This window comes from Narcine bancroftii, chromosome 14, assembly GCF_036971445.1.
Source record: "Narcine bancroftii isolate sNarBan1 chromosome 14, sNarBan1.hap1, whole genome shotgun sequence".
Classification (NCBI taxonomy): Eukaryota; Metazoa; Chordata; class Chondrichthyes; order Torpediniformes; family Narcinidae; genus Narcine; species Narcine bancroftii.
Window position 1 is genome coordinate 58,956,066 of NC_091482.1, and position 27,955 is coordinate 58,984,020.

At 43.0% G+C, this 27,955-nt stretch overlaps 1 protein-coding gene and 1 long non-coding RNA gene across 4 annotated transcripts in view; one reads left to right on the top strand and one right to left on the bottom strand.

The window, feature by feature from the left end:
- The window catches only part of tnfaip8l3 (tumor necrosis factor, alpha-induced protein 8-like 3), a 35,550-nt gene extending 29,724 nt beyond the window's left edge, over positions 1–5,826 (bottom strand). The window contains exon 1 of one of the 2 annotated variants that reach the window (XM_069911325.1): positions 5,385–5,826. In XM_069911325.1, the coding sequence (XP_069767426.1) occupies positions 5,385–5,433 (49 nt within the window). In that variant the 5' untranslated portion in view covers positions 5,434–5,826. The remainder of the gene's footprint in view (positions 1–5,384) is intronic. The other variant, XM_069911324.1, reaches the window with a different exon arrangement.
- LOC138749649 (uncharacterized) lies at positions 130–27,933 on the top strand. 2 transcript variants are annotated; one of them, XR_011348801.1, is made up of 3 exons: positions 130–217; positions 635–756; positions 27,564–27,933. It is a non-coding gene; the product is annotated as an uncharacterized lncRNA (long non-coding RNA). The 2 variants fall into 2 exon arrangements; XR_011348802.1 differs by lacking the exon at positions 27,564–27,933 and adding an exon at positions 25,219–25,394.
- The last annotated feature ends 22 nt before the right edge of the window (positions 27,934–27,955 follow it).

Here is a 27,955-nt window from a genome sequence, read left to right on the forward strand (position 1 = left end):
ATGACTGCATTCTAAAGAGAGTTCATTGGCTGCAGGGTGCTTTGGACAATCCTGATTATGGGAAGAACATTATGCAAATAGTGCAGGAGAAGGTCAGCAGGTCACACAGCATTGTTTATGGTAGAGATACATAACTGACGTTTTGGGCCAGAGCCCCTCATCAAAATGCAGGGGAGCACCTGACTAAAACTGGGGGAGAGGCTCAGGAGACCCACAGGCATGAGATGGATTTGGGAGGGAGGGCAGAAGAGAAACAAGCTGGGAAGGGAATAGCTCCTTGAATGGAGAGGGAAGGGGGCGGGGAGGTGGAGAAAAGGAGACAAAGGGATAGGGAGAGAGACAGGAGAGGCAAGTTAATGCCATCCGGTTGAAGAGCGGCCGGATGGAATATTTGGTGGTGTTCCTCCAATTTGTGAGTGGCCTCAGTTTGGCCGTGCAAATAAAATGTTTCCGTTTGCTCAAATTTCTCTTCCAGAGGGCAGGATGGAGGTCAAACAACTGGCGGAGAATGGTAGCACCCGGTGATGCAAGCGGAGCCTTTTTTTTAAAACCCTGTTTTTCCCCCCCTATTCTAGTGACTGGATCTCAGCATTGAAGCTACACCAGATCTGGTAATGATGGTTTCTTCTTACAGATCAGAAGCTAAATCACAGGGAAGGAAATCACTTCAAAGGGACTGTTTCACAACTCAGCAGAGCCTGGAAATGGATCCACATTCTGAAGCTAAATGAACTATGAAGTTAATGGAATATGGAGGTAGAGTGCAACTCATAGACCAAAATGTCCCCCAGTGTAATGTTGCCAACTGCTGATATGTTTCCAGATAACTCTTTTATATAACAGCACTGTCTCCAAGTGTAAATCGCTATAAGTATAGATAAATGCAGTCCATTCACACATTAGCAGAGCTAAATTTGGACACCCACAAATTTTACACCCACACAGAGATTATTATATTTAAATTTTAAATACCAGGTGCATTTGAAAGGTAGGACGAAACTGAAGCCGCTGGGGAAAATGCACGCAGACACGGGGAGAGGATACAAACTCCTTTCAGACAGTGTGGGATTTGAATCCAAGCCCTGATTTTTGGTGCTGTAACAGCATGGCGCTAACCTCTATTCCAGTGGTTCTCAACCTTTTTCTCTTCGCTCACATACCACTTAAGTAATCCCTATGCTGTCGGTGTTCTGTGATTAGTAAGGGATCGCTTAAGGTGGTATGTGAGTGGGAAGGGAAGGCTGAGAATCACTGCTCTAGACCCAATCGTTACTGAAATATTTTGCTTGAGAAAAATTGTCATTGGCCCATTTCCTTTGGAGTTGTGAAACTGTCCACATAATGAGTCAATTAGGTACGATTAAAACAGTGGTTTTCAAACTTTTTCTTCGCAATCACATACCACCTTAAGCAATCCTACCAATCACAGAGCACTTCAGGCATAGGGAATGCTTAAAGTGGTATGTGGGTGGAAAGAAAAAGATTGAGAACTACTGGGCTGCCAACCGAGCCACCCAAGATCAATTTATTCAAGATCTTCTCATAGAATCCTGAAATACTTTAAAAGGAAGATTAGGAGTTCCCTGTGATCATTTCTTCTCAAACAAGTTTATCCTTTTGCGTGCTGTAGTGGGGGTGAGGGTGGGGGGTGGTCTCTCAGCAGAGGATGGCAGGAGCAGGCAGATTTGTGGTGCCACTGTTGGATTCAACACAGGCCGGAGGAGGGGAATTTGTTAGGGGAACAAACGGGCTTCTCTGGCGGAAGTTGGAATCAGGGATGTCTCAATTCAGGTACAGAGCATTCTAAAAAAAAGAGTGGGGGGGGGTGGGTGAGCGAGAGTGAAGAGAGCATGGAAAAGGATTTACAGCCCAATTCGTCCACGCTGACCAGGTTTACATTTCGAGTCAGTCCCACATCTGCATTTGGTCCTGTCTATCCATGTCTGTCCAATTTGAAACCCACAATTTTATTTACCATTGTAGCCTCCTTTGACATCTCATTCCAGAAATGGATAACTTGTTTCATTTTCAATACTACCCTATTCTTCTTATCATTGTCTGAAATCTTACTACACATCTACTCCTCCAATTCTCATTGACTATTGGGTGGCGGGGGTAGGGGCACTATAGTTCATTCCCCTCAAGGTGATAATTCCCTTGTTGTTTCTGCGTTCTACCCAGCCAGAGATTATTGTGTACGTTCGTCCAAGGAATGATGAGAACCTGCAAAGTGAGTTGTCAGGGAGCGAAGCAGAAGGTTGAACAGTGGATCAGATTGAAATTTCAGATTTATTTTCGGAGTACATACATGACATCATATACAAACCTGAGATTCTTTTTTCCTGTGGGCGAGGCAGAATTACCACTTATAGGTAGTTCATAAAGACTGTAGACAGTGTATACATGTTAACAAATAAAGAACTGTAATCGGATAAGGAATGTAAAAAAGCTGACTCTGCAATACAATGAGAATAAAAAAATCAATGAAGTGCACAGGTAAGAGCCCTTAAATGAATCCCTGATTGAGTTTGTCATTGAGGAGTCTGATGGTGGAGGGGTAGCAGCTGTTCCTGTACCTGGTAGTGCGAGTCTGGTGGCACCAATACCTCTTTCCTGATAGGATCCTTGATGATTGACACTGCTCTCCGATGGCAGCGTTCCCTGTCGATGTTCTCGATAGTGGGGAGGGTTTTGCCTGTTATGCCCTGGGCTTTGTCCACTACCTTTTGGAGGGCTTTATGCTCAGGAGTATTGGTGTTTCTGTACCGGACCATGATGCAGCGGGACAGCACACCTTCCAACACACATTTGTAGAAATTTGCCAGTGTTTCTAGTGTCATACCAAACCTCTGCAAACTCCTGAGGAAGTGGAGGTGCTGGCGTGTTTTCTTCATGATGCCATTAGTGTGCTGAGTCCAGGAAAGATCCTCTGAGATGGTGACACCCAAGAATTTAAATTTTCTCTCCCTCTCCACCTATTTTCATCAACACTAATTCCATTTGCCCCATTAGGATTGAATATTTCCATGCCTCCATTAGCAAACACCTGTCTAAATGTCCCTTAAACATGGTGATAGTACTTGATTCCACCACCTCAGGCAGCGAGTTCCCAGATATCAACCACTCTCTGTGTAAAGAATACTCCTCTCGAGTTATAATCCCATGTTCCAAGTAATGGTGAGGGGAGAACTAGGAGAGGGTAGATGGCTGCGTGGACAAGAGGCTGGTTCAATTGGGAGAGATTTAGGTACTTGAATCATTTCAGAATAGGTATGTGCAAGAAGGATGGCTTGCACCTAAATTGGGATGGGATCAATATCCTTGCAGGGAGGTCTGTTCAGGTATTTAAAGCTAATTTGGTAGGGTAGGGGATGTAAGGTGGGAAGGAAGGGGAAGGATTGCATGCAGCCAGGTTAGGGAGCAAGTTTTTGTTTAATGCAAGGAGCTGTGTTTTCAAACTGCCCCCCCTAAACTCACATTCCACCTTGAGTAATCCCTAAGTGCTCTATGATTAGTAAGGGATTGCTTAAGGTGGTATGTGAGTGGGAAAAAATGTTGAGAACCACTGTTCTGGACCCAATTGTTACTGAAATATTTTGCTTGAGAAAAATTGTCATTGGCCCATTTCCTTTGGAGTTATGAAACCGTGCACATAACGAGTCAATTAGGTATGATTAAAACTGGTTTTGGAACATTTTTTTCCCCATTTCATATACCACCTTAAGCGATCCCTCACTAATCGCAGAGCACCTATGGCATAGGGAATACTTAAGGTGGAATGAGAGTTTTGAGGGATAGCTTGACAACCACTGGTCTAAGATAAGGGAAGGAAGCCAGTTCCCCGAATTCACAATGTTTACCAATGAGCCTGGATTAATCAGCAAGAGGCGGGAAGCCAAGTAAGAAAGTAAAAGAGGGGTGTGAGTGTGCCAAGCTCTCTGCCCCTTGCTGGGAGTGTGCATAATCATGTGTTTGAGTTGGACTGCCATCAACATTTTGTGTGTGGCAGGAAGTGACGAGTCATCTCAGCCTGTTCACACCCGTTAGTGTTGTCACAGAGTCCCAGCTGAGGTGAACCTGGTATCAGGGAGATCAGGGGTTGATATACAATGGGCGAAGAATTCACAAATCAAGGGAGATGATCCAAACAAATAAAAATGCCTTTGAATGTTAACCAGCTGGCTGGTGTGGCAAGTGTTAACTTCAGACATATTTATTCATTAACACAAAGGCCGGAAATCCTGATATTTTCTAAGAGGAATTCACACATTATAAGATGGGTATTGATGTAGAGTGGAAAAGTTCCCAACATTTGCCACGTCCTTTTCCTGGTTCCTTTCTCATGAGCCCCAACAACTTCACCTTTACCCCACCTCCCTCCTCCATCTCCTGTCCACCACCCCACCTCTCTCCTCTTCCTCTTGTCCACCACCCTACCTCCCTCCACCACCTCCTGTCCATCACCCCACCTCCCTCCTCCACCTGCTGACCACCCCACCTCTCTCCTCCACCTCCTGTCCACCACCCCACCTCTCTACCTCCCTCCTCCACCTCCTGTCCACCACCCCACCTCCCTCCTCCACCTCCTGTCCACCACCCCACCTCCCTCCTCCACCTGCTGACCACCCCACCTCTCTCCTCCACCTCCTGTCCACCACCCCACCTCTCTACCTCCCTCCTCCACCTCCTGTCCACCACCCCACCTCCCTCCTCCACCTCCTGTCCACCACCCCACCTCCCTCCTCCACCTCCTGTCCACCACCCCACCTCCCTCCTCCACCTCCTGTCCACCCCATTACTCTTCAGCATGAAACAGATCAATTTGCTTGCCCGTGGAAATATTTTGTTCTGAAACTACCCTGTCAATTGAGAGCCCCTTTGGGGAATCTTGGCCAGCAATGCCAATGCAGATGTGAAACAGGTTTTGTCTTTTGTCCCTCGCACTGAATAGCAGTGGAAACAGAAATAAATTCTGCTGAAATTGGAGCTTTTCCCATTTGGGAACTGAAAAGTAGATTTAAAAAATAAAAAAAAAATGACTTGACTGGATCCACTTCCAAGGTATTTGTGCTGACTTTGTGCCTTTGAGCTGATTTGACAGACACTCCTTGAGCACAGCGTTAAGAAATGAAAAACATAACATAACAGACTGTACAGGAACTGTAACATCATTCCAAAGCTTTCTCTCAAGTAACTGGCTGCATTTTTAAAAACTATTCTTTTACTTTAGATACATCTGTGGTAAACATTTGCTTAAGGAAGCAAACTGAAAAGGACAAAATGTTTATTTAAAGGAGCATAATTGTTACCCACAGGGGATAAGGTCCCTTACATCCAATAAGGTTTATGAAAAGTCTTTTCCCTGGATATATAAAAACACTGACCTGGTAATGATATATCCCCTTCACTCAGTTCTCCAGATTCCGAATCCATCTTTTCTTCTAGTTCTTCTCCTCAGTGGCTGGTCACCAACTACTGAAAGTGAAAACACTTCAGCCCTGTGCCTGCTGCATGCGGACGGAGCCACTGCCGTTAAGTTAGAAGCAGGCTGAGCCTAAAGTGAGTCAGCTCTGAGCTCTGCTGCCTCCCAGCTCTGCTTCATCATCTCTCGCTGGTTTTTTTTTAAAAACACAGCCCAGTGGCTGGGAAGCTGGGCGATTGGCTGTGATGTCTGAACTGAGACCGTTCTCCGAGGGGACTGTTTGATGTGGAGGAAACTAATCTGAAGAGCAGGACTGCTTAAACTCAGACGGACCGCGTAAGAACAACAAGGATTCTAATAATCAATTCACAAGGAGTTCAAGCTGAATAAGTGATTAATAAAATGATAGCTTTGGGAGTCCAGCTGTTCTCTGGATTACTTTAGAACTCACTAGATAGCAGCTTCAGTCATAGTTCTTCAAAAGCCTTCCAAATAACTGGAATTATTCTGAACGAGGATTATTTCTCACCTTTGTAAAATAACTATTCAAGCCATCTTTAAAACAGCGGGCAGTTGGACCATCTGAGTTTTCAGAATAAGACGAGGCTGGCATTTTCAGGGCAGCTGCATTTAAATTTATTAGAGTCTGATTTTTCTATTCAATTCAACTGAACCACAAAACATTTGGCACACTTTTTTGTTCCACTAAACTCTTCAGATGAGAAAGAAAATGGTGAGGCGTGAGTCACTTCCCCTGCCTGTGCCATCATCTATGAGATTCTGATCATTTCTGCAAAAAGCTCCCGGAGACAAGATGGTACAGTCTGCACTGTTTTGACATTGGGCCAAGTACTGGGTTTTTTTGGCGAGTGTTTTCTGATGCAAGATTATGGGATGTACTTGCACTTTTAACTCCAATTCTGCAAATAAGTTGACTATTGAAGAGTTCCTTTCCTGAAGCTACCTCAGAATTCAACGAACCGTTCAGAGTTTGTTATTACTTAACCACGATGGAATTCAATTTAAATTTAGACATACAGCACAATAATCAGGCCCTTTTGGCCAAAAAGCCTATGCTGACCAATTACGCCCATTGATCTACAACCCCCCACCCCGTACATTATTTTGAATGGTGGAAGGAAACCTGAGTCCTTGGGGAAAAGGTACAAACTCCTTACAGTCTGCATTGAATCCCGATTGTTGCCATTGTAACACCGGTGCACCAACCGCTACGCTAACTGTACCTCCAAAATTCTGAAGCTGGGTACAATAATGGCTGGAGTTTCCGCTCTGCTACGTCAAAGCCAGTGATTCACCAAGCTTTCACCTTGAGGGATCTACAGGGTCATGCATTGTATGTGAGCCTAGGTATTGCGGGCTGCTGGAGGCTGGCTCATGGGACCAGGTATTGGAACTGGGATTCGAGAGGGTGCTGAGGCCAAGAAGGACCTCAACTGCTGAAGGCTTCTTGATCGGGTGTTGAGTTTTGGTTTGGAGCTTGGGTTGCCGATAGTTTGAACAGATGTCTGAGCAGCTGCAGAGGCGAATCCATGGACACTGTGTCATTGATGGAGCTCTCCTTTGCTTCTCTTTCTCTTGCCAAGGGCCCTGGGCAATGCTCATGGTGATTGTTTGTTTGCCTTGCAGCAGACAAAAGTTAAAGTATGCCATGTACACCACTTAATCCCCCACCCCCTCCCCCCATTTTTAAAATATGACAATAAGAGCCATCTTGAACCTAAGGGAGTTTGACAATTTGTCTGCAGGTGTCTTGTAAATCTCCTAATTTCTCTTGACATTTTGGGTTGGAACCCTTGCTCAGCTGACCTGAAGTGACAACAATTCTTTGTTTCCCACCGATGCTGCCGGTCTCTTCAAGTTCCTCCTGCAGATTCTTTTAATACAAGGTACAGCATTGAATCTTCATGCTTTAAGAACCACTTTGTGTCACGGTAGGACTCCTGGCACATTGTTCAGGCACACCCCGCAGTTTAGCTATTGTCTTCAGTAAAGGTCACGCTGTTCATAGTTTTGCCTTCGTTTACCTATTTATGCAAACATCAACACAAAGGCGCCTTGTACGATCAGAAGATATAATCTATGTTGCAACAAAGATAATGAGAGTTTTGAGTTAACAAATTGCCTCGTGAATCCTACGCTTCAACCCATTTTCCAGTTTTGTATTTTAAACAAAAAAGATTGTTAAAGTACATTGCTTCAGTCAAAGAAGAAATCATACGATTAGTTTTCTTTCAAGTTTTGTGTCTCCAATGTCCTTTATAAGTGAAGAGCCCATTTCTTGTAGAAATTAGGCAATAGAACTACGGAGAGAGGCACTTGAGGTAAGGCAGTCACGTCCAGGGAGGATATTGGGAGGGATCATGTATTCCGATTTGGACTGGAAATTTGAGGGTATGAAAGGAGGGAGGCAGAGAGAACAAAAGGGGAAGATGTGTCGGAGATGGCCACCCAATTCATTTTGGTTTTCTCAGCGTAGTTGATGGAAGGAATGGAAGATTTAGCCTCTGGCATTCTATATTCAATTTTTTCTACAATTTAGAAGCAACTTCAACTCTAACTTTTCCACACTCTGGCCAAAGATTATTGACCTGAAATGTTAACTCTTTCTCCACACATGCTTCCTGACCTGCAGAGTATTTCCAGCATTTTCTGCTTTTATTTCAGATATCCAGGATAGAATGCCAATTAACACTAGAATCAGAATTTATTGCCATGAACATCACAAAATTTGTTGCTTCGCAGCAGCTCAAATGTTGCTGTAAATTGCATTTAAAAGTGAATTAAATGAATGCAAAAAGAGAAGAAAGTGAGACAATGTCTGTGGCTCATTTTCCATTCATAAATCAGTGGCTTAAAGGGCCCACTGCGCAGATTCCTAACTACAGAAATATAATATAACAACCATCATTGTACATTCTCTGCAATGTAGTTGAGACATTTCATAGCACAAATATTCATAGAACAGTTCCTTTTCAATTGCATGAATATCCCATTCTTCACCTAAGAAGAATCCTCCATTGTACCTACCTCCCAGTTTTTGTCTCTGGAATCCCACAGTACAAATCCCTAGTGTAGACATACCATATCATAAATACCTGATAGCATAAACACAGAAATGCTGGAGGAACCTCAGCAGGTTTTGCAACGTCCACAGGAGGTAAAGATATGTTACGACGTTTCGAGCCTGCGGTCTTCAAATTCTGAGTAAAAAGCTGGCAGGCGCTTGAATTAAAAGGCTGGGGAGAAGGGAAGAATGGGCAGGGGTTAATTGGATATGAATGGTAGGAGGTGATACATAGCCAACGTTTTGGGCCTGAGCTCATCTCAAAGAAGGACTCAGACCCGAAACGTTGGTTATATATCTTTACCTCCTATGGATGCTGTGAAACCTGTTGAGCTCCTCCCTATTTTGTGTTTTTACTACAATTACAGCGTCTGCAGACTTTCACCCGAAACCATGAAAACATCTCACAGCACTAACCCTCATGGTAATATTTCTTTTAGAACAAATGTCTCCTAATAGAAATACATCATAAAGCAAATCATCTTGTAATCCCATCCCATCCTCCACAGCACAGCCCTCAATGGACACTCTATAGTACCAGCAACTCTTAGTACAGAAAGGACAGAGAGCAACTATCCCATTTCACAAACATCCATCAATAAATTCCCAAAATGTACAGAGAATCTCCTTATACAAATCCTCATTGACCAGATATCCCAAAACAGAAACACCCCAGTGGGCAACATGCCCCCTCAGTAACATACAACTCTCCTATGGGCCTCACATTGCTGGTTCAAGTATGCCCTGCATATTCATCAACTCCTCCTGCCAATTTAATACCTTTCCTAACTCCCCACAGCGCTGATATTCCCTAATACAATCACCATGGTCAAGGCATGGTGAGGTACGCTTCATAATACAGCACACACTCCTTCTCCATTCCCATTCCTTCACTCAGGAGAACCAGGTACTTTAATAGTCGTGCATCTCAGCAATAAGAAGTTTCATCAAGCCAAATAACTTATAAATTCAAGCATTTTAAATTAGATGGAACAGGCCCTTCCCATGTCGCTCAATTGCACCTAATTGACCTACAAACCCTCTACATTTTTGGCTGTGGGAGGAAACCAGAGCAGACAACTTTATAGATGTTTTATGGATTCAACTCTTGACTCAAGTTGCTCAAAACTGTGGCAAATCAAATATTAGACAAAATAGCTCCAAATATTATATAAGTAATATCTAAATAGAAAGTGTGATTCTGGTAAACAGAAAAATTGGTGACATAAAATATAACCTTCTCTGTCAGGAGATATGCTGGTTAACTAAATTTTAAAACTTTCTGTACCGATAACTCAAGCAAATCTGCCTGGTTAGCATAAGCGCGGCAGTTGTTCTTCATCCACGCTAAGAGAGAGAGTCCTCTGTCAAGCTTTGAGACCTGCGTGATGTATTTTTTATGCCCCCTTTGCTCCCCTGGTCTCTCCTCTTCCTGCTTCACAGCGGCCGCTGCGCACACTCAAGTGGAACTCTGCACCACACTATTCATGCTGTCTTTTGCTCTCACTATCTCCTCTCCCGTTCACATAGGATCTTGTCCATGAATCAGTGGCATGGTTAATAACACTGAAAAGCTTGTATCAGCTTTCTTTTTATTCATTATCTTGGCAGTATTTGTCAGGTCTATTTTTTAGTTACGGAACTGCAGCATTGGGAATAAATAGCCAGTTAGCAACGGCAGATTAACTACCTGCCGGGCCCCTAGGCTGAGCTTTAGTAAGAACCCCACCCCCCGACCTTGCTCCCCTGCCCCCACTCTTTGTTGAATTGAACAAAGTTACGTTGTTACTTTAAATAACATATTAGGGGTCTCCAAAGTGGTCAATGTCAACCCTTGGGGATCGATAGGACTTTCCAAGGGGTTGAAAAATCCCAGGGAGTCGAAAGGAGGGTGGGGGGGGGGCCGATTAAACTTTTGGGGTCAAGAGAATCGTAGAACCCGAGGTCCCCGCTCCTGTCCGGAACCCTGAGGTCCATGCTCCTGTCGGGTCCCCCTCCCTTCAGGGCCCCTGGACTTAAGCCAACTCAGTTGAATGGTTAATCTGCCACTGCCAGTTAGTGCACTTTAAATACATTTTAAGGCTTTTTACTGATATAAAATCCTAACTTAAATAAATAAAGAATAATGTTAGCTTTCCATTCTGGAATAAAATGCATGCTTAGTGCAAGGCTACTGAGGCTAACTTCTCTGCTCCGGTAAAACAGTATAATTCTAGATAATCATACCCTTATCACTGTAATTCCGCCCACAAACAACATGCTGCTGCAACGGTGATAAATAAAACGTGGGAGATCAGAAACATCATCTTTGGTTATTCTGAATATCAACACTGTGTTGGGAGAAATTTCTGAAGCTTGTACGTCTGTCGTGGAACATTTGGTCAGATCATGCTACATTACAAATACGATTCATCGTTTAATCCCTACCATGCATTTATTTTATTTGTTATGATTAGAGAGCTCAACTCCTGCCCACGTTTTAAAAGAACCCAGAGGAGACATTTCTCATTGGTCATAAACATTAGACTGTCTGGGCCTTTTGGTGTTAAGTTTCCATTATACTCCTCTCTGATATTGGAACTGAAACTCTGGGGTAGTGCTGTTCTAATTTTAGCCACTGCAATGTGCTTCTAGCCCTGAATTTTAACTGGATTCAATCAATATTGTTGAATTTATTTCAACTTGGCACCAACAAATAATGACTTCTATAACAAATTTTTATATCTAGCTTATTAATTTAATCCAGTTACTTTACTCTTATGGTTCCCATTGGGCGGCAGCAATTAAGAATTTTGGAGTACATATATATTGTACAATGTGTATGATAATAAATTCTTCATTATCGTCAAATATCTTGGAATTAAAATAAAACGTCGAAAAGATTGAAAGCTCAGTTCCTCTAGTCAGGCCTTAGACAATTTAATGAATAAATAATGAGATATTAATTTACTATTTTTGAGGCTGTGTTGTTTTGAAGTAAGGTTGTTTGCATTTCTGATTTAAGTTTTCTTCTGGTACATAGTGGATTTCTAATTGTTTGCCCTTAGTGGATATGCACCACCCATCAGTGTGGAGCATCTCAATCTGATACATGTATGTATGTGTAATACAATGAGAGAAAATTACAGGGAAAGTGATACAACAGGAAAAGGTTAGTAATAGAGAGATGAACAAGAATTTAACCGGATAACAAACTAGGGAGAAAGGGTAGGGTTGAAGTATGGGATCCTCGATCCTGGGAATAGCAGACAACAAGGGGCTGAATGACCAGGTCCTGCCTCAATTTGTTCTGTTCTAAAACGTGTCATTGAGAAAGGTCTTGAAGGAGGAGTAGAACGACAGAAGGCAATTTGGGATGATGGAACCCAACATGGCGAATGAACTAATGCTTGGTGAATAAAGTACTAAAAGCCAGATTTTGAGGAACACTAAGCTGAGGAGGGCAGCAAGATGGGATTTAAACACAGGGAAGAGAACTTTGGGAATACGAAGCACTGAGGGGTCGAGTGCTCAGTCTGATAAAGATTTCAGAAGGTCTAGAACTAGGCCCGCACTGAGGGGGAGCTGACAGACATCCAGTTCTAATTAACATGTTACCAGTGGAGGCATCATGCTCTTGTTCAGTCTGACCACATCTGGAATGTGTGTGCACACGCAGCTGGGTTCAGATTTGTTTCCACCGAATGAACGGTGTGGCTAGTCATTCTAAAACTAGATTGCAGCTATAGTAGTTTGCTCACCCGTTGATATTTAAACTGTTTTTGTAAATTTCTGCAGCCTGTTTGTTTATTTTGCTTAATTTTGACTGCTTTAAGACAATCCTGATAACAGATGCATCAAAAGATATGATTGCTAACAAAATAATAATAGCCTGGAGGTTTAAGCATGACATCGAATAAACTCACTGAGTAAAGTCGTCGCCTTTATTTATCGTTCATACCATGAGCCACTGTTTCTCCAGGTCCATGGAGCATATTGACATAAATATAAGTTAGAATAGAAGTTAAACACATTAAAATATAAAGACTTATACATTAACAGTCCATGGTACCCTATCCCCAAATGTTCTGGGGAGTTCAGGAGTCTGATGGCTTGTGGGGGGGGGGGGGGGGGGGGGCGGGGGGGCGAACTGTTGTCCAATCTGAACATAAGGGCCCGAGTGGTACGGTACCTCCTACCAGATGGCAGAAGGGAGAACAGTTTACTCGAGGGGTGTGTGTGGAGCCCTTCACAACGTTTATTTCCTTTCGCCTCTGTCGACTGCTGTAGACATCCTTCGTGGTAGGAAGAGAGCCCCGACGATCTTTTCCGCTGACTGCACTATCCTCTGCAGGGTTTTGCGGTCCGAGGAGGCACAGCTTCCAAACCAGGCGGTGACGCAGTTGCACCGGATGCTCTCGATATGTCCTCTGTAGAATGTCGGGTGAGAGATGTACTTCCCTGAGCCTTTGCAGGAAGTAGAAGCGAGGTAATAGTCGGGATAGATGATCCTCAAAGGAAAATGGGAAACTTCATATTTCATAAACATCAAAAAATGAAATAACATTATTTTATGATTATTCCAGTTAATTTAAATTACGATAATGAAATCACATTGATGTAAATTAAAATGAACTGGCGTACAGGGTAAAATAATTTGATTTCAATAATCAATTTAGATAAAATTAGAATAATTGCTATTCATCTAATTTGTGAACTGATGACAGTTTTGCCACTTCAGCCCCGAGTGTTAGTTTTCAGCTGCTTTTAATCTATGAGATTGAATGTAAATAAAGGTAGTGGTTCTGGAGTTACTGGTATATATTAAGGAGCTATAAATATAACAGGCAGAGATGATGTGAACTAAGAATTATAATTTAATTTGAAAACTTGTTAACAATGAATTTTTCCACCTTAGGCCAAAGTCCATTGACTTGAAATGATGTTTCCACAGATGCTGCAGATCTGTTCAGTGCTTCCAGCAATTTCTGATTTGCTTCAAGCGCTAGGGCGGTGCACGTGGTAGGTCCGCGGTCTTGTGCTCAGTACTGACCGTGGGTGCTGTCTGTGTGGAGTTTGCATGTCCTCCCTTCGACCATGTGGGTTTTCTCGGGGTGCTCCTGTTTTCTCCCGCACCCCAAAGAGATGCTGGTTGGTAGGTTAAATGGCCACTGTAAGTTGCCCCTGATGTGTTTGGCGAACTAGCCGTTAGTAGGCACCAATTTCAAACGTTTGTATTTTCTACCTATTTATTTCCTGCGTTTTTGTTTTGGCCAGTTGGGTCGATGAAAGTGATGGGGAACAGGCAGTAAAAAAGACTAAAATCAAATCAGCCACGATCTTATTGAGTGGTGGAGTAGTTTTGAAGGCTATGGACCTCAAACTGCTTCTATTTCTACTATGTTCATTTTCCCTTGTGAGCTCTATTCTCCACAATAGGGGAACTCATGAAGGAGTGACCATTTTGTTTAAGTTCAAGGTTTATTTTGCTCATGCATAATCGAATGTTGTTCCTATGCACACCCCATGCAGCAATACATTCATATCCTGGTGTGCTTTGCAGTTTCTAGCCAAGGTGTGTGTGTAATGACTGATTACACTGGACAACACATTTTTTTTTCCAATAGGTTTTCTTCCTGATATGTAGGACTAGATGTTAATATCCCTTATTGCACGCCTGAGACTTACTATCTAGACTCTACGGGATAGCCAAGTGAGTGGTGGCATATTCTGGGTTATAAAGTGGGAGCCCTCCTTCCTCAGTGTCTCGCTGATAGACCCACGACACCCCAGCGTCCCGGGCTCACTCCCCTAGATGCCCTTCAATCACTTGGGGGCCAGGTGGAATCCTTTCTCCTCATCCAGAGCCACTGACTACCCTTTTCAGTAGCTCTGGAGAGACCTTTGACCGCTGATAGGCAACTTTAAGATGGACACAAAGATAATTTCAGATTTGCCTATTAGGATAAAGTTGAATTTGTCGGACCTCAAGTAGAAAGAAGACTTGAATTGTCAAAGCATAGCGGCCAAAATGCCAAATGTTGGTTAATGGGATTTATATTGTTAGTATGGATATAATGTGTCTCGATGTTCTGTCATTCTTAAATTGTTGTATTTTAGGTTTGGAAAGGGTTAACTCCCACAACTAGGTCTTTGCACCCAATTCACTCAAGTATTTATCTTCTCATTATGACCAAGTAAAATAAAATTGTAGATGAACACCAGAGATAGATGATATTTTCCAGTTCTTGTGCATGAAGCAATAACCTTGAGAACCCAATACTGAATACATAGGACAAAACATTTTTTCCAGAACAACATTGGGGATTATCATAGATGACTTCAAGCTGAACACAAAGATAATTTCACATTTGCTGTATCACATAGGAAGTTGGAGAAACATTAAATTAACTTTTATTGAATTAACCACGTTTAATGGCATAATGACGCTGACACATTGCGTTAGTTCAACTGACCTAAAAATGTTTTACCGCTGATTTTCATTTGTCCTCGGCATCAGATGCCTCTCGTGTCAGTGTCCAACAATAGTCATCCAGCATTGATGGATTCCAGTGGCCCTAATACTGCTTTTCCATGGTAGCGGTGTCCTGGTGAAACCTTTCAACATGTTCCTCACCAACTACATCAAGATCAGCAGGGAGGAAGTCCAAGTGGGAATGCAGAAAATAAGTGTTCTTGGTTTTGTCTGCTTGAAGAATCTTTTCGACGTTGCTTGAAGGAGACTTAAAGGAAATCACAAAAATATCTGAAAAGCAGTACATGATAGGAAAATTTCAAGGCGATTTTCGTGATCCATGAAATGTACCCAAAAGTGTTGCGGAGCAAAATCTTCATTGCTCAACAGCAGTGCTACACTTGCAATATTTAACCTGCAGAGCAATATTTAACAGTGCTCACTCACTCCCTCAGGAGTCCAAATGACATATCTGTTACTGGTGGTTGCTTGTAAACCTTTGACTCGTTTTTTTGGAAAAAGACAAAGTTAGAAAGGTCAGGGGAAAAAAAAAATTGCAGGAAATGACTGAAATTCTTTTTATAAACTTTGGAATTTAGAACGGTGTGATCTCCAATGTGTGGTGGGCACATGTTGAAGTTCAAAACCATGAATGCATGAGTGGCTCTCCTGGAGTGTTGTTAACACTGACTCAGAGTACACTGTTCAATGTTAAATAAATTATTCCCATTTGGGTCATGATAATTTCATATAATGAGCGTGAACTTTATTACAGTGTTATCATATTTAGATTGATCATATGGCATGATACCCATGTTTTCCTGAACTTGGTTATTATTATAGTAAAGAACAAAAAAATGCTGGAGGAACTCAGCAAGTCTCTCAGCATCCTTCCAAGGTAAAGCTGTATAAACAATGTTTCGGGCCTGAGCCCTTCTTCAAGGAATGAGCAAAAAGCAGGTGCGCTCCTGAATGGAAAGGCCGGGAGAGGAGGGCAGGCAGAGGAGCAGAGGCCAACAGGCTAAAGACCATGTTGTCATAGACAGGAGGGCAGGAGAGAACAGGTGAGAATTGAGTATTATGCTTGTTCACTAATATTTAAATATAACAGGCCATTTTGGCCCTTCGAGTCTGCGCTGCCCAATTTACAACCCATTAACTTAGACCTCCTGGTATGTTTTTGAACGGTGGGAAAAATCCACGCAGACACGGGGAGAACGTACAAACTCATTACAGACAGCGCGGGATTCGAACCCCGGTTCCCGACCGCTGGCCGCTGCAAAGGCGCTGCTCTAACCACTGCGTCAAACGTGTTGCCCCATGAGAGTTTTGTAAAACCCTAATGTTGACACCAAAAGATCTGGGTTACTGTCTAGCAGTGGATATGATGAAGCTTTTAGATTTTGTTTCAGTCGGAGAGAGTATAAAAATGTGAACTTGTGCCTTCTTGTGGAATTGTCAGAAATCTGATTCCACTGAGCTCAGTGATTTTCAGAAGCAAAATTCAATACTCAGTGGGAGGACAAGTTTTTGGAGACTAAACAACCTTCTAATTTAAATAAGCTTGAGGGAGGTATGAAGTTTGACTTCCTTCATGTCCTGAAAATTATCAGCTAGCACTTCATAAAAGGGTAAAGGCACAATGCTGGAGAAACTCAGCGGGTCAAACAACATTTGACTCTCCTTCATAAAAGGGTATTGTATCGCAGCAGGAGTTGGTGACGGCAGGCACTTCCCAAGTGAGGTGTCTCAACAGGCTGTGAAGAGTGGTATGCAGGCTCCAAAGACCTGCTGCAGAAGGTGGAAAGGTGGGGTTGTATACGTTGGAATTTAGAAGGATGAGGGGAGATATAATTGAGAGATACAAGATTATTAAGGGATTGGACACAATGGAAACTGATTACATGTTCCCGATGTTGGGGGAGACTAGGATTAGAGGACGTAGTTTAAGAATACAGGGAAGGCCCTTTAGGACAGAGATGAGAATTATTTTTACCCAGAGTGTTGTTGGTCTGTGGAATACTTTGCCACAGAGGGTGGTAGAGGTTGGTTCTCTGGATAAATTCAAGAGGGAGCTGGATAAGGTTCTTGTGGACAGAGGAATTATGGGGACAGAGGAATTAAGGGTTATGGGGAGAAGGCAGGGACAGGGTACTGATAGTGGAAGATCAGCCATGATTGACTGAATGGCGGTGCTGGCTTGATGGGCTGAATGGCCTACTCCAGCGTCTATTAGTTCTGGCTTGGGAGACTCCACCAAGAAGGCTGTTTGTGGCCCATATTCTGGTTGGTGCAGAACCAAACCAGCAGAGCAAAAGCACATCTACATGTCTTCATCGCTCTGGAGAAGATAGTGCTGCCATTCTTTGCAACGTTTGATGCAGAAGCCTGTGGCAAGGCTATCCATATTTTTTTTGTGTGCATACAGCAGGGTAGAAGGGGATTCTGGCCACTCAAACCCGTGCCGCCCAATTACAGTCCAATTAACCTACCACCTCCATATGTTTGGAAGGGCAAGAGGAAACCCACGCACAGGGAGAACATGCAGACTCCTTACAGACATCGCCAGATTTGAACCCGGGTCACTGGTGCTGTAATAGCGTCGCGCTAACTGCTACGCTAACCTCAATCCTAATCCTCCCCCCCCCCCCCATATCCGCACTCTTCTGATTTACCCAAGATGGTGGACTGAGAGTGACTGTTAGTGATAGATTGATATCTATTCATCCCTCCCATCGTTCTTTGCACCGCAACCTGATTTATCCCGTGTCCTATTTTTTCAGTTCCCCAAGCACTACAATTGAAGTAGGCAATGCAGGAAGAAGTAAACAAGGAGTGATCCAAGTAGAAATCCATCTTTGGTTGCTCACATTAAACTCTATTGACATTTTTGACTGTAAATTATTCTGTAATGCCCAAGTGTCATGAAGGATGCGATATTTAATGCATGCCAAACCCTATCTCTTTATCTATCGACAACCTCACTAGTAATCTGTTAGTTGACCAACGTGACTTGTCTTACTCCCGAGTGTCCTGCCTTTGCTGCCATGTTTCCCACCGCACCGACCACATTGTTTAATCCACAACTCCTGATTTGTTGTCGCTGTTCCCTTTTCATCCCTCCACTAGCTCCCAGTTTCTTCTCCTGTTACAACTACCCAGCGTTTCACTCTCCCAGTTCCTGTTGTATTCCTTCTTCCTGAGTTTTTGGTTTTGTTTTTGCCCATCCCGCAGATTTAGTTGCCGTTACCGTGCGATTGCAGTGTGACATGGACACTTGGGGCTGCGGACCTATTCCTGGCATGTCTCTTTCATTGGTTTTCCTCCCTTTGTGGAGTGGAGAAAGGCCCTAGTGACAACATAAAATGTAGAGGATCAGTGTTGATCCTTGACCTGGTTCTGGGGTGAGGTCCCAAGCAGCAGTTTTCTCTCCTTGAGAAATGGAGTTTTCTTTAGCCAAATTCCCTTTATTCATTACACAGGCCTGTGGGAGGTCCATCAACCCCACGGGGGATCCAGGATCATCAGTTTGTATAGCCCGCTGCAATCTGATGACCAATCCAAAAAATCTTCCCCATGTTTCAAGCATTACCATATCAGCTTTAAGGGACACCCTATTCATTTGCAAATGGCATCATTATGTGAACCAATCACGTAATCAGGTTCCCCTTTCATCAGACATTGTCACCTGAGTGGGCAAACTTCAAGCTGGTGGAAACTTACTGGCTGGGCAAGGGTTTCTCAACCCCAAAAGTCAAACCATTGTCAAGTCACTCAGATTACGTTCTTGATTACGCTACACCATTCAGGGTCTTCCTTCTACAAAAAAAAACCAAGCAGCAAAGTAGATTCAGTAATTTATTAGAGTCCTGAAAAGTAGGATCAGAACGTGTGCATTAATAACTGATTCTGCAAGAAGTATGCAGATTAATGCAGTTGAAATCCTGGATGTTAAAAGAGCTCAGAGCAAATAAATCCAGCAAGATAGATGTGGTTGTTTTTGGATGCGGAGAGATAACAGATGTTTTATTTTAACTTGTTGATGTACAAGATTGATGATGTAAATAGATATTGAAATATTTGAGTTACCAACCCATCAACTTCAATATGTACATTATTAACAAGGCTGACATTTATTGCCCGTTTATTTCTGACCCCTCCTCCCCCCATACTAAGGAGGTAGTTAAGAGTTCATTTTAGTTCAAGTTATTTATCAGTCTTTTTTTTCTTTCTTTGGCTTGGCTTCGCGGACGAAGATTTATGGAGGGGGTAAAAGTCCACGTCAGCTGCAGGCTCGTTTGTGGCTGACAAGTCCGATGCGGGACAGGCAGACACGGTTGCAGCGGCTGCAGGGGAAAATTGGTGGGTTGGGGTTGGGGGTTGGGTTTTTCCTCCTTTGCCTTTTGTCAGTGAGGTGGGCTCTGCGGTCTTCTTCAAAGGAGGTTGCTGCCCGCCGAACTGTGAGGCGCCAAGATGCACGGTTTGAGGCGAGATCAGCCCACTGGCGGTGGTCAATGGGGCAGGCACCAAGAGATTTCTTTAGGCAGTCCTTGTACCTTTTCTTTGGTGCACCTCTGTCACGGTGGCCAGTGGAGAGCTCGCCATATAACAGGATCTTGGGAAGGCGATGGTCCTCCATTCTGGAGACGTGACCCATCCAGCGCAGCTGGATCTTCAGCAGCGTGGACTCGATGCTGTCGACCTCTGCCATCTCGAGTACCTCGACGTTAGGGGTGTGAGCGCTCGAATGGATGTTGAGGATGGAGCGGAGACAACGCTGGTGGAAGCGTTCTAGGCACCACCTATTTATCAGTACAACCCGATGAAACAGTGTTCTTCGGCTCACAGTGTAAAATAGTGCAAATATACATGCAAACACACCACATATACAAGTATACTGTACAAACACATTTATTTAAAATAAATATTCTGAATAAATGAATAGTGGAGTCTCGGAGAGTTGTCACAGCAGTTCATCAGCCATTCAACAATCTCTTTTTCTCAGCCTGGTGCATCCCGACAGTTGTAGCTGGAAGATGCTGCAGCAGGGTGGTAGGGGTCCCAATTTTACAAGCCCTCTTTAAATAATGATCCCAGTAGATCACGTCAATGGTGTGGGGGGGGGGGGGTGGTAGGTAGGGACATTCAAGTGATCCTCTCTGCCAGCCTTGCGGTCCTGCGGATTGACCTCCGATCCATTTCTCTGCAGCAACCGTACCACACTGTGATGTAGCCGGCCAGGGCGCTCTCGATCGAGATCCTGTCGTAAGTTGATAGAACAGTGGGTGCAGCCTTGGCCGCTTCAGTGTTCTCAGGTAGCGCCTTCCTGACAAGTGAAGAGATGTGTGACCAGGATCGGTTATTTCTTATATGGACCAAGGAATGGTGCAATCTCCATGACTGAGCAATTCATGTGTAGTGGAGAGGTCACCCCAGGTCTTCCTGAGGTCCACGTAGAGACTTGGGTTGCACCATTTCTCGAGATTTTCCACCTCTTCTTTGTAGTGCAACTCATCGTTGTTGCTGATGAGGCCATTGATTGTCGTGTCATCTGTAAACGATGTCTCTGTTGGAGCTGGGATCTGACATTACAGTCGTGGGACTGCAGAGTGAACAGGTGCGGGCTGAGTTCTGTGTGGAAGTCCAGATTCCAGCAACAGAGAGGGGTGTTGAGTCCCAGCGAGGACAGCCTTCTCCACCAGGTTCCAGGTTATGATTGTATTAAATGCCAAGCTGGTCAATGAACAGCAGGCTGGTGTATGAGATGATGTTCTCCAGGTGGGCAGGATGCAGTGAAGGGGCAACCTATAGAATCGTCAGTGGAACGGTTCCATCTGTAGGTGAATTGAAATGGGTCTGGTGTCCCTGGGAGGTGCGGAGTGTGATGGCTCTGGATTCACTCAGGCCCAATCAGAAAACAGCTAAAAATTTGTTTCTTGAACATTTTATTCGATGGGTTTTAAAAATAATTTTGTGTGTTTGTCACTTTCATTTCTGAAATCAGCCTTTTTTATTCCTGATTTATTAAGTTGTATTTTAAATTTCCCAATTGTTCTGGTAGTACAGAAACCCATATCTTCAGCTCAATAGTCCAGAAAACTAGCGTTGATTTACTTGATTTTATTCTGTCTCTGCTGCCATTTTAAGATGAAGTATGTTAATAGAGTTCAATACTCAAGTTCCAGGCCATATATTTAATTGTCTCACATCGAAGGATTAAATGCAGAGTCCACTGAAGCAACTCATCTCAAAATTTTAATCTTCCAAATCTTCAACCTTCCGTACCCCTACGAGAGCAGCAGAAAGAAGAGAACTTGGCCACTCCTCCATGTCACACAGCAACCTGACATGGAATATTGCTGCTCTTCCAAAGAGACTTGACCCACACCATGGAAGTCCACACCCCAGGAGCAAACACATGAGTGTCAGTGATCAGGGATGTCCAGACACTATTGTGTCAACAACACTCATGATGGTTGGAGGTGTGGGGCAGGGGTGGGAAAACAAACCTAAATAATGAAAGAGATGAATCCAGCTGTCTTAATTCTGTGCATGAGTGAAAACAAACTACCAGGGCCCTTCTGAGCAAATGCTCTGGTTTTACTTTCATTTTCACAGGTCATAAACATTATTTACAATGTCTACATTAATTAGCCATCATTATTTAGTTTCTTGTGTTTGAATTGAGACGGGTAAGACTCTTCCACACTTTTGTACCTACAATTGCCATATTGAGCAGGCAGGGCATGTATATTAGATTTTCTTCACTGAAGACCATCATTGAACAGTGTTTTTAACAACTATCCAGTAGTTTCTTGGTTCAGATTTCAGATCTATTGTCAGAGTTAGGGGGCCACCCTAGTCAGAGGACGTACACGAGATCACATACAACCCCGAGATCCTTTTACCTGCGGGCGGAGCAAAATTATCGGTAGTGCAAAAAATAATTGTACTTAACAAACTCATGTCGACCAATGCTTTTGCTACGATTTTATTTTGGCGCCCGTACACCCAAATATTGGGATTAAATTTGTAACAAAGTCTTTTCTATGTCTCTGGACTTGCGAGATTCTCCTCTGAATGGTAATGAAGAATTTTTTGATTTATTTGTGTTAGATGACACCTCTCTGTGCAATCAAAAGACTTTCCCTTTTCCTTTCTTTGCTTATATAGTTATACCTTTATATAAATATTCTTGAAGGATAGGGGTTGGGAGGGAGGGGATTTTGGGACGGGGCTGAAACCATCAGGTACGTCAAGTTGCTTTTTTAAAACACTTGTATTATTAGAGTAATTTTGATGGAAAAATTTAAATAAAATATTCAAAAAACCTCATGTCAGCACATAAAAAAATATGACAAACTGACTGTGCAAAACAGAGACCAAAAAAACAAACAAAAGTCCTTAAATGGTTCCTTGATTGAGTTTGTTGTTGACGGGTCTGACGGTGGAGGGGTAGAAGCTGTTCCTGAACCTGGTGGTGTGATTCTTGTGGCACCTAGACCATATTATGGATAATAACCTTTTTTAAAGAACTACAATATATTTCATTCATTACCTTTAAATTCTCCAGCTGCTGTGGGGGGGACATTGCTTCGCACGGATCATTAACTTAACTGTAATATTTTGGCACTCTACAATGTAGAGCCTGGACTTTTTCCATCTAAAATAGTGGTTTTCAAACTTTTCTTTCCGTTCACATACCACTTTAAGTAATCCCTATGCCATCAGTGCTCTGTGATTAGTAAGGGATTGCTCAACTTGGTACGTGAATGGGAAAGGAAGGTTGAGAACCACTGTTCTAGGCCCAATTATAACTGGAATCTTTTGCTTGAGAAAAATTGTCATTGGCCCATTTCCTTTGGAGTTATGAAACCGTGCACATAACGAGTCAATTAAGTACAATTAAAACAGTGGTTTTCAAACTTTTTCTTTCCACCCACATACCGCCTTAAGCAATCCCTTACTAATCTCAGAGCACCTATGGCAGAGGGATTACTTAAAGTGATATGTGAGTGGAAAGAAAATGTTTGAAAACCACTGATCTAAAACTTTTGTTCACTTATACTAGCTTAAATGATTCCAAGTGTTTCAGTTGGATGAAGCCCTCTATGAATGGAGGGGAAGAGAGACCATGCTCACCATCCATTGGGCAATAGTGGTAAGTGCAAATGATTAGAGAGTGGGCAAGACCCCTATCACGTGCACAGACCCACTCACACAAAAGTGGTATAAAGTCTCATTGACTTTCGACCAAATGCATGCATTTCATTTACAAAAATTTGTTTCTTTCTTGGCAAGTTTGTGAGACATTCCAGGCTCAGAACTTGCCCAAAATAGCCACAGATGAGACTTTGTAATTTTGGAGACCTGCACCATGCAAATAAATATCAAATTGTCCGATTCGCCATCAATCCAAAGCCACATAAGATGATTGTAGCTTCCGCAAATATCAGAAAGCAAGCACAAACGTGTGGAAACAGGAACTTTAATAGTTAGACAGATCGATGGAGGAGTTAACTTTCTGTACCATCTACTTTGCACTGCTTGCTAGAGTTTTAGGGAATTTGTCAATGTTAAATGGTGCTGGGGAGCAGCAAGAGCAAAGAAAGCCTTTATCAATCATTGCCTTTCAAGTAATAAAATGGGGTCAGTCATGTCAGGATGATTTATAGGCAAACACGTGAGATAAAACAGATGCTTAGCATAGTCCCTTCTGACACAGAATCCACTAAATCACTGCTGGTATTGTGGAATATTGCATAAATGCTAGTTTTGTGGCCATAGCTGCTTCAGAAAATTTTAACGCTTGTAAAAATGTTGTTAATCCAATTGTCATGCACTAACTTGCTGGACTGGTTCGGTATTTCTCAGTCACGTTTAGGACAAATCCTGTGGTTTTACTGCATATTAACAGAAATGCTACCATGAGCAATTAATGACATCTCTATCTTGCTCAGCTTCATGTCATTTCAACCATTAGAACTTGTTCCCTGGCTTAGACTTCAAGGGCACAATGACATTTTGTTACTCAATTGTTCTTACTGATATGGCTTTTACACATAAAGGACGTAATTTTTTGTGTAGTCAGTTTTCACACTTACCTTCCGGAGGGGCCGTTCACACAGACGACCTGCGTATGGATATCACTATGTGTTTAGACAAAGTACCATACTTATGTAGGCTGAATCTGAGTTGACATCACCATGACGTATGATGTATGTGTGATGCACGGCGCCAACGTTGTCAGTGACATCATTCACCTGCGTCTGTAAAAAGCCCCCAAGACAGAAGAGCAAAATGGCTCGAGATCCACAGATCCTTTTAATGCCAGCACTACTCCAAATGATTCAACATCGTGGTTGGCTGCAGCTGGTAAGTAAATGTCACCTTGCTTCACATTTAAATCTCCTGCCTTGCAATGTCACGAGCTGAATGCCTCATCGCGCGCCATCATATCCGTCGTATTCATTAGCTCATTGTTGTAGATCGCCTGCAGTTCAGTTTAGACGGCAGGCAGTCTGCAAAAATGTCCAGGGCTGCCTCAGGAAAAATTTTGGAACAGGAACAAATCACTCATTTCCGTTCCAAACCTTTTACGCAGCCTGCGTTGCGAGAATTTTGTGAAAATTTCCCATTACACAGCAGCTGTGTAAAAACCATATAAGAGAATATGGTTTCATGAAGGGAGATCGATTGGATAAGTAAAAACCTCTGCAGCCTCAAGGCGAGCTTAAAACAGTTTTACTTTATTTGTTGGTTCTTGAAATGACACACTGGAAAGGGTTGTAATAAGAAGAAAATGCAAAGGGGAGGGTCTCAAGATCAATTAGGGTCATTCAATTTCTAAAATATTAATCATTATTTCCAAAATTTGCCAAGTATAAACACAAAAATGCTAGAGAAACTCAGCAGATCACGCAGCGTCTATATGAAGTGAAGATTTATAACCAACGTTTTGGGCCTGAGGCTCTCTGAATGCAGAACTGGAGGAAGGGTGACACAGGGAGAGGGTGTGAGCCATTGTTTGAGGGTTGTTTGAAATGACTAATGTCAGTTCTGTTTAACAGCAACTGAAATCAGCACCTACTCAGAATGAGTTGCAACAATTTTCAGTACATAATTTGCTAAGAATATTGGAGAGACATTGGAATGCAGGAGCTCAAGGGAAGTGGTGTTAATCAGTGACTGACACAGCATCTCTACACAGCTGGATGTCTGTCCTCAGGAGTCAAAGCCTCTTTCTTGTCTTTGCAGTGCTCCAGCACCTGTTGTTTGATGTGCAGTGAACTGAGAGATTCACCAGTGATGGGTCGTTCTGATGGCTGGCTCCTCTCCATGCTCTGCCCCCATAACCTAGGCTTCCTGCCTAAATCCTGAGCCCTACCGAAGAGCGTACCCTTTGTTATAAGCTAATAAAAGTGTGTGTTCTCCCTCCAGTTGTGAGAGCTTTTATTCACACCAAAGCTTTGGGAACAGTTTCTAACCCAATGGATATTGGCTTGAATAAGTGATTAAAAAAGGCAAAAGAAAGAGAATCTTATGCAGCACAAAGAAATGCTGTCAATCTGAAACATTAACTCTGCGATTCTCACCTCAGATGCTACACGGCCTGGTGAATATTTCCAGGATTTTCTGTTTTATTTCAGATTTTCAGTAACTGTAGCACCTTGACTTTGCATAATTATCTAACCACTGTTAAAGCCACTCAGTAGCACTATGAGGAAGGGGGTGGGGGGCGGTTGCGCTGCTCCAGGGACACATGGACCTGAAGTTTTGTCTGAGTGTGTAAAAGACAAGCCTATAAATTGATTAGAATATTGTCAAGAACATTTGCCTCAATGCAGCACAAATAAGAAGACGGATGAGGGGTGACTTAATAGAGGTCTACAGGATTATGGGAAGCATCCAGCATTTTTGACCCCAGAACGACAGTAGGGGTAAGTTTTTTTTACACAGAGAGTAGTGGGTGCCTGGAATAAGTTGCCAGGAGTGGTGGTGGAGGCTGGTACAATATAGATATTTAAAAGCTCTTAGACAGGTACATAGATGCAAGAACAATAGAAGGTATAGATGTGAGGGAGGGAAGGTTTAGATCAGAGTGGGCAACCTATTTTTAAAAAACTCACATTCCCTATGCCATAAGTGCTCTGCGATTAGTAAGAGATTACTTAAGGTGGTATATAAGTGGAAAGAAAAAGGTTGGAAAACCACATCGTCCCTAATTGACTCGTTATGTGCACGGTTTCATAACTCCAAAGGAAATGGGCCAATGACAATTTTTCTCAAGCAAAATATTCCAGTAACAATTGGGTCTAGACCAGTGGTTCTCAACCTTCCCTTCTCACTCACATACCACCTTAAGCAATCTCTTACTAATCCCAGAGCACCTATGGCATAGGGATTACTTAAAATGGAATGTGAGTTTTTTTAAAAAGGTTGCCCACCCCGGTTTAGATTGTTAAGTAGATTTATGTAGGTCAGCCCAACGTTGAGGACATAGGTCCAGTACTGTGCTGTAATGTTCTATGTTCTCTCCTGGCCTTGTTACCAGATAATGCATTTAAAGTGTAAAAATAAATGCGGTCCTGTTTGGCCGAGCATATGATGTATTCAATGAAAAATATTATTACTTCGATTGGCTTAGACTGAAATTTGTCCTTGCAGTTCACGTTGAAGAGATGGTACAAATCCCTGGCTTGTTGGTGATAAATTTACCGATTTACAATCCATCTATAAGCTAATGGGATATGTCATAGTTTTTTTTTAAGATTCAAGATTCCTCTATTGTCCATATGCACAAAATACTCAAACTTTGTTTTCCCTTGTTTGCCCTGTTCAGGCACATAAAGAGGTGGTCACTGATCCTGTACAAGATGCAACAGAGAATCCTTTCAGAGATATTGAGTGTCTATGCATCCCACTAGGGTGGCCATTCCAAAGGAGGACATGGTTACATACATGTATATAGTTTAAAAATGTTTTTTTGTAAGATTTAAACTATTGCCAAAACAACAAATGCTAATGTGCGTCTGCGTGTGTGCGTATGTGTATATGTGTGCTTGTGAATGTGTGTGTGTGTGTGTGTGTGTGTATTTGCAATGGCCATCTGATGCTGCTACCTGATGTGTTCCCATAACCTCCCGAGCTGCACGGTGTGTCCGGTCCTGTAATACACCCGTCAACTGAGCTTGAGGCATCCATCACCCTCCTCAGCCCATATTCTGAACCCCCAAGTGTTTGGGAATCTGTCAGTGCATGAAGGCCTTCGGGGTGGGGGGGAGGGGGCCTGCTTGCCATTGCCACCTGCTCCCTCATGAATCCCAGTCCCAGAAGCTGGTCACCAGCAGCCTATGTGAGTCATTCAGCTGCCAAGCCTCATACTGGTCTGCTGCGGTGGTCTCCCACCCTCCAAGGTCACCTTCCAGGCTTCTCCTTCCCGACGGAGTGCAATGGGCTTATGTTGGAAAATGCTCCACAACTGCACAGATCTCTTCCTTCCGAGAAGGTGTCTGATCACCAGGATGTTTCTATATGTTTCCATATATCTCAAAGTGGACCCAAAAGAGTTGTTGGAACAGCTTTATCATCTCTCTTCACAGTTGTTACCCGATGGGACCAAAGGCTGAGAAAAAGAGGAAAAAGCTGGTTTGAGAAGCAGAAATGTGATATGGATGTTGCTAGGTGACCCATGTAGCACTAAGCAGAAGCGTGTGAATGCCCACTGATGTCACTGCTACTGTCATAGCTGGCTTAGCTCTGCACGATGTCGAAAAGGAAGCGGGAAGGAAAATAAATGATTCATGCAGGCGATAAATGGTAAAGAAAATGCCATGTTTTCAAGTTGTGCAAAGACTGAGTATCTTGTAACAAACCCACAGAATTATAACATTTTACTGAATGAAAACAGGCCCTTTGGCCCATTCAGTTCAGGTTAACCAGGTTTCCCTTCCCTTTCCCTTCCATTTGGCCCATATCCCTCTGAACCTTTCCT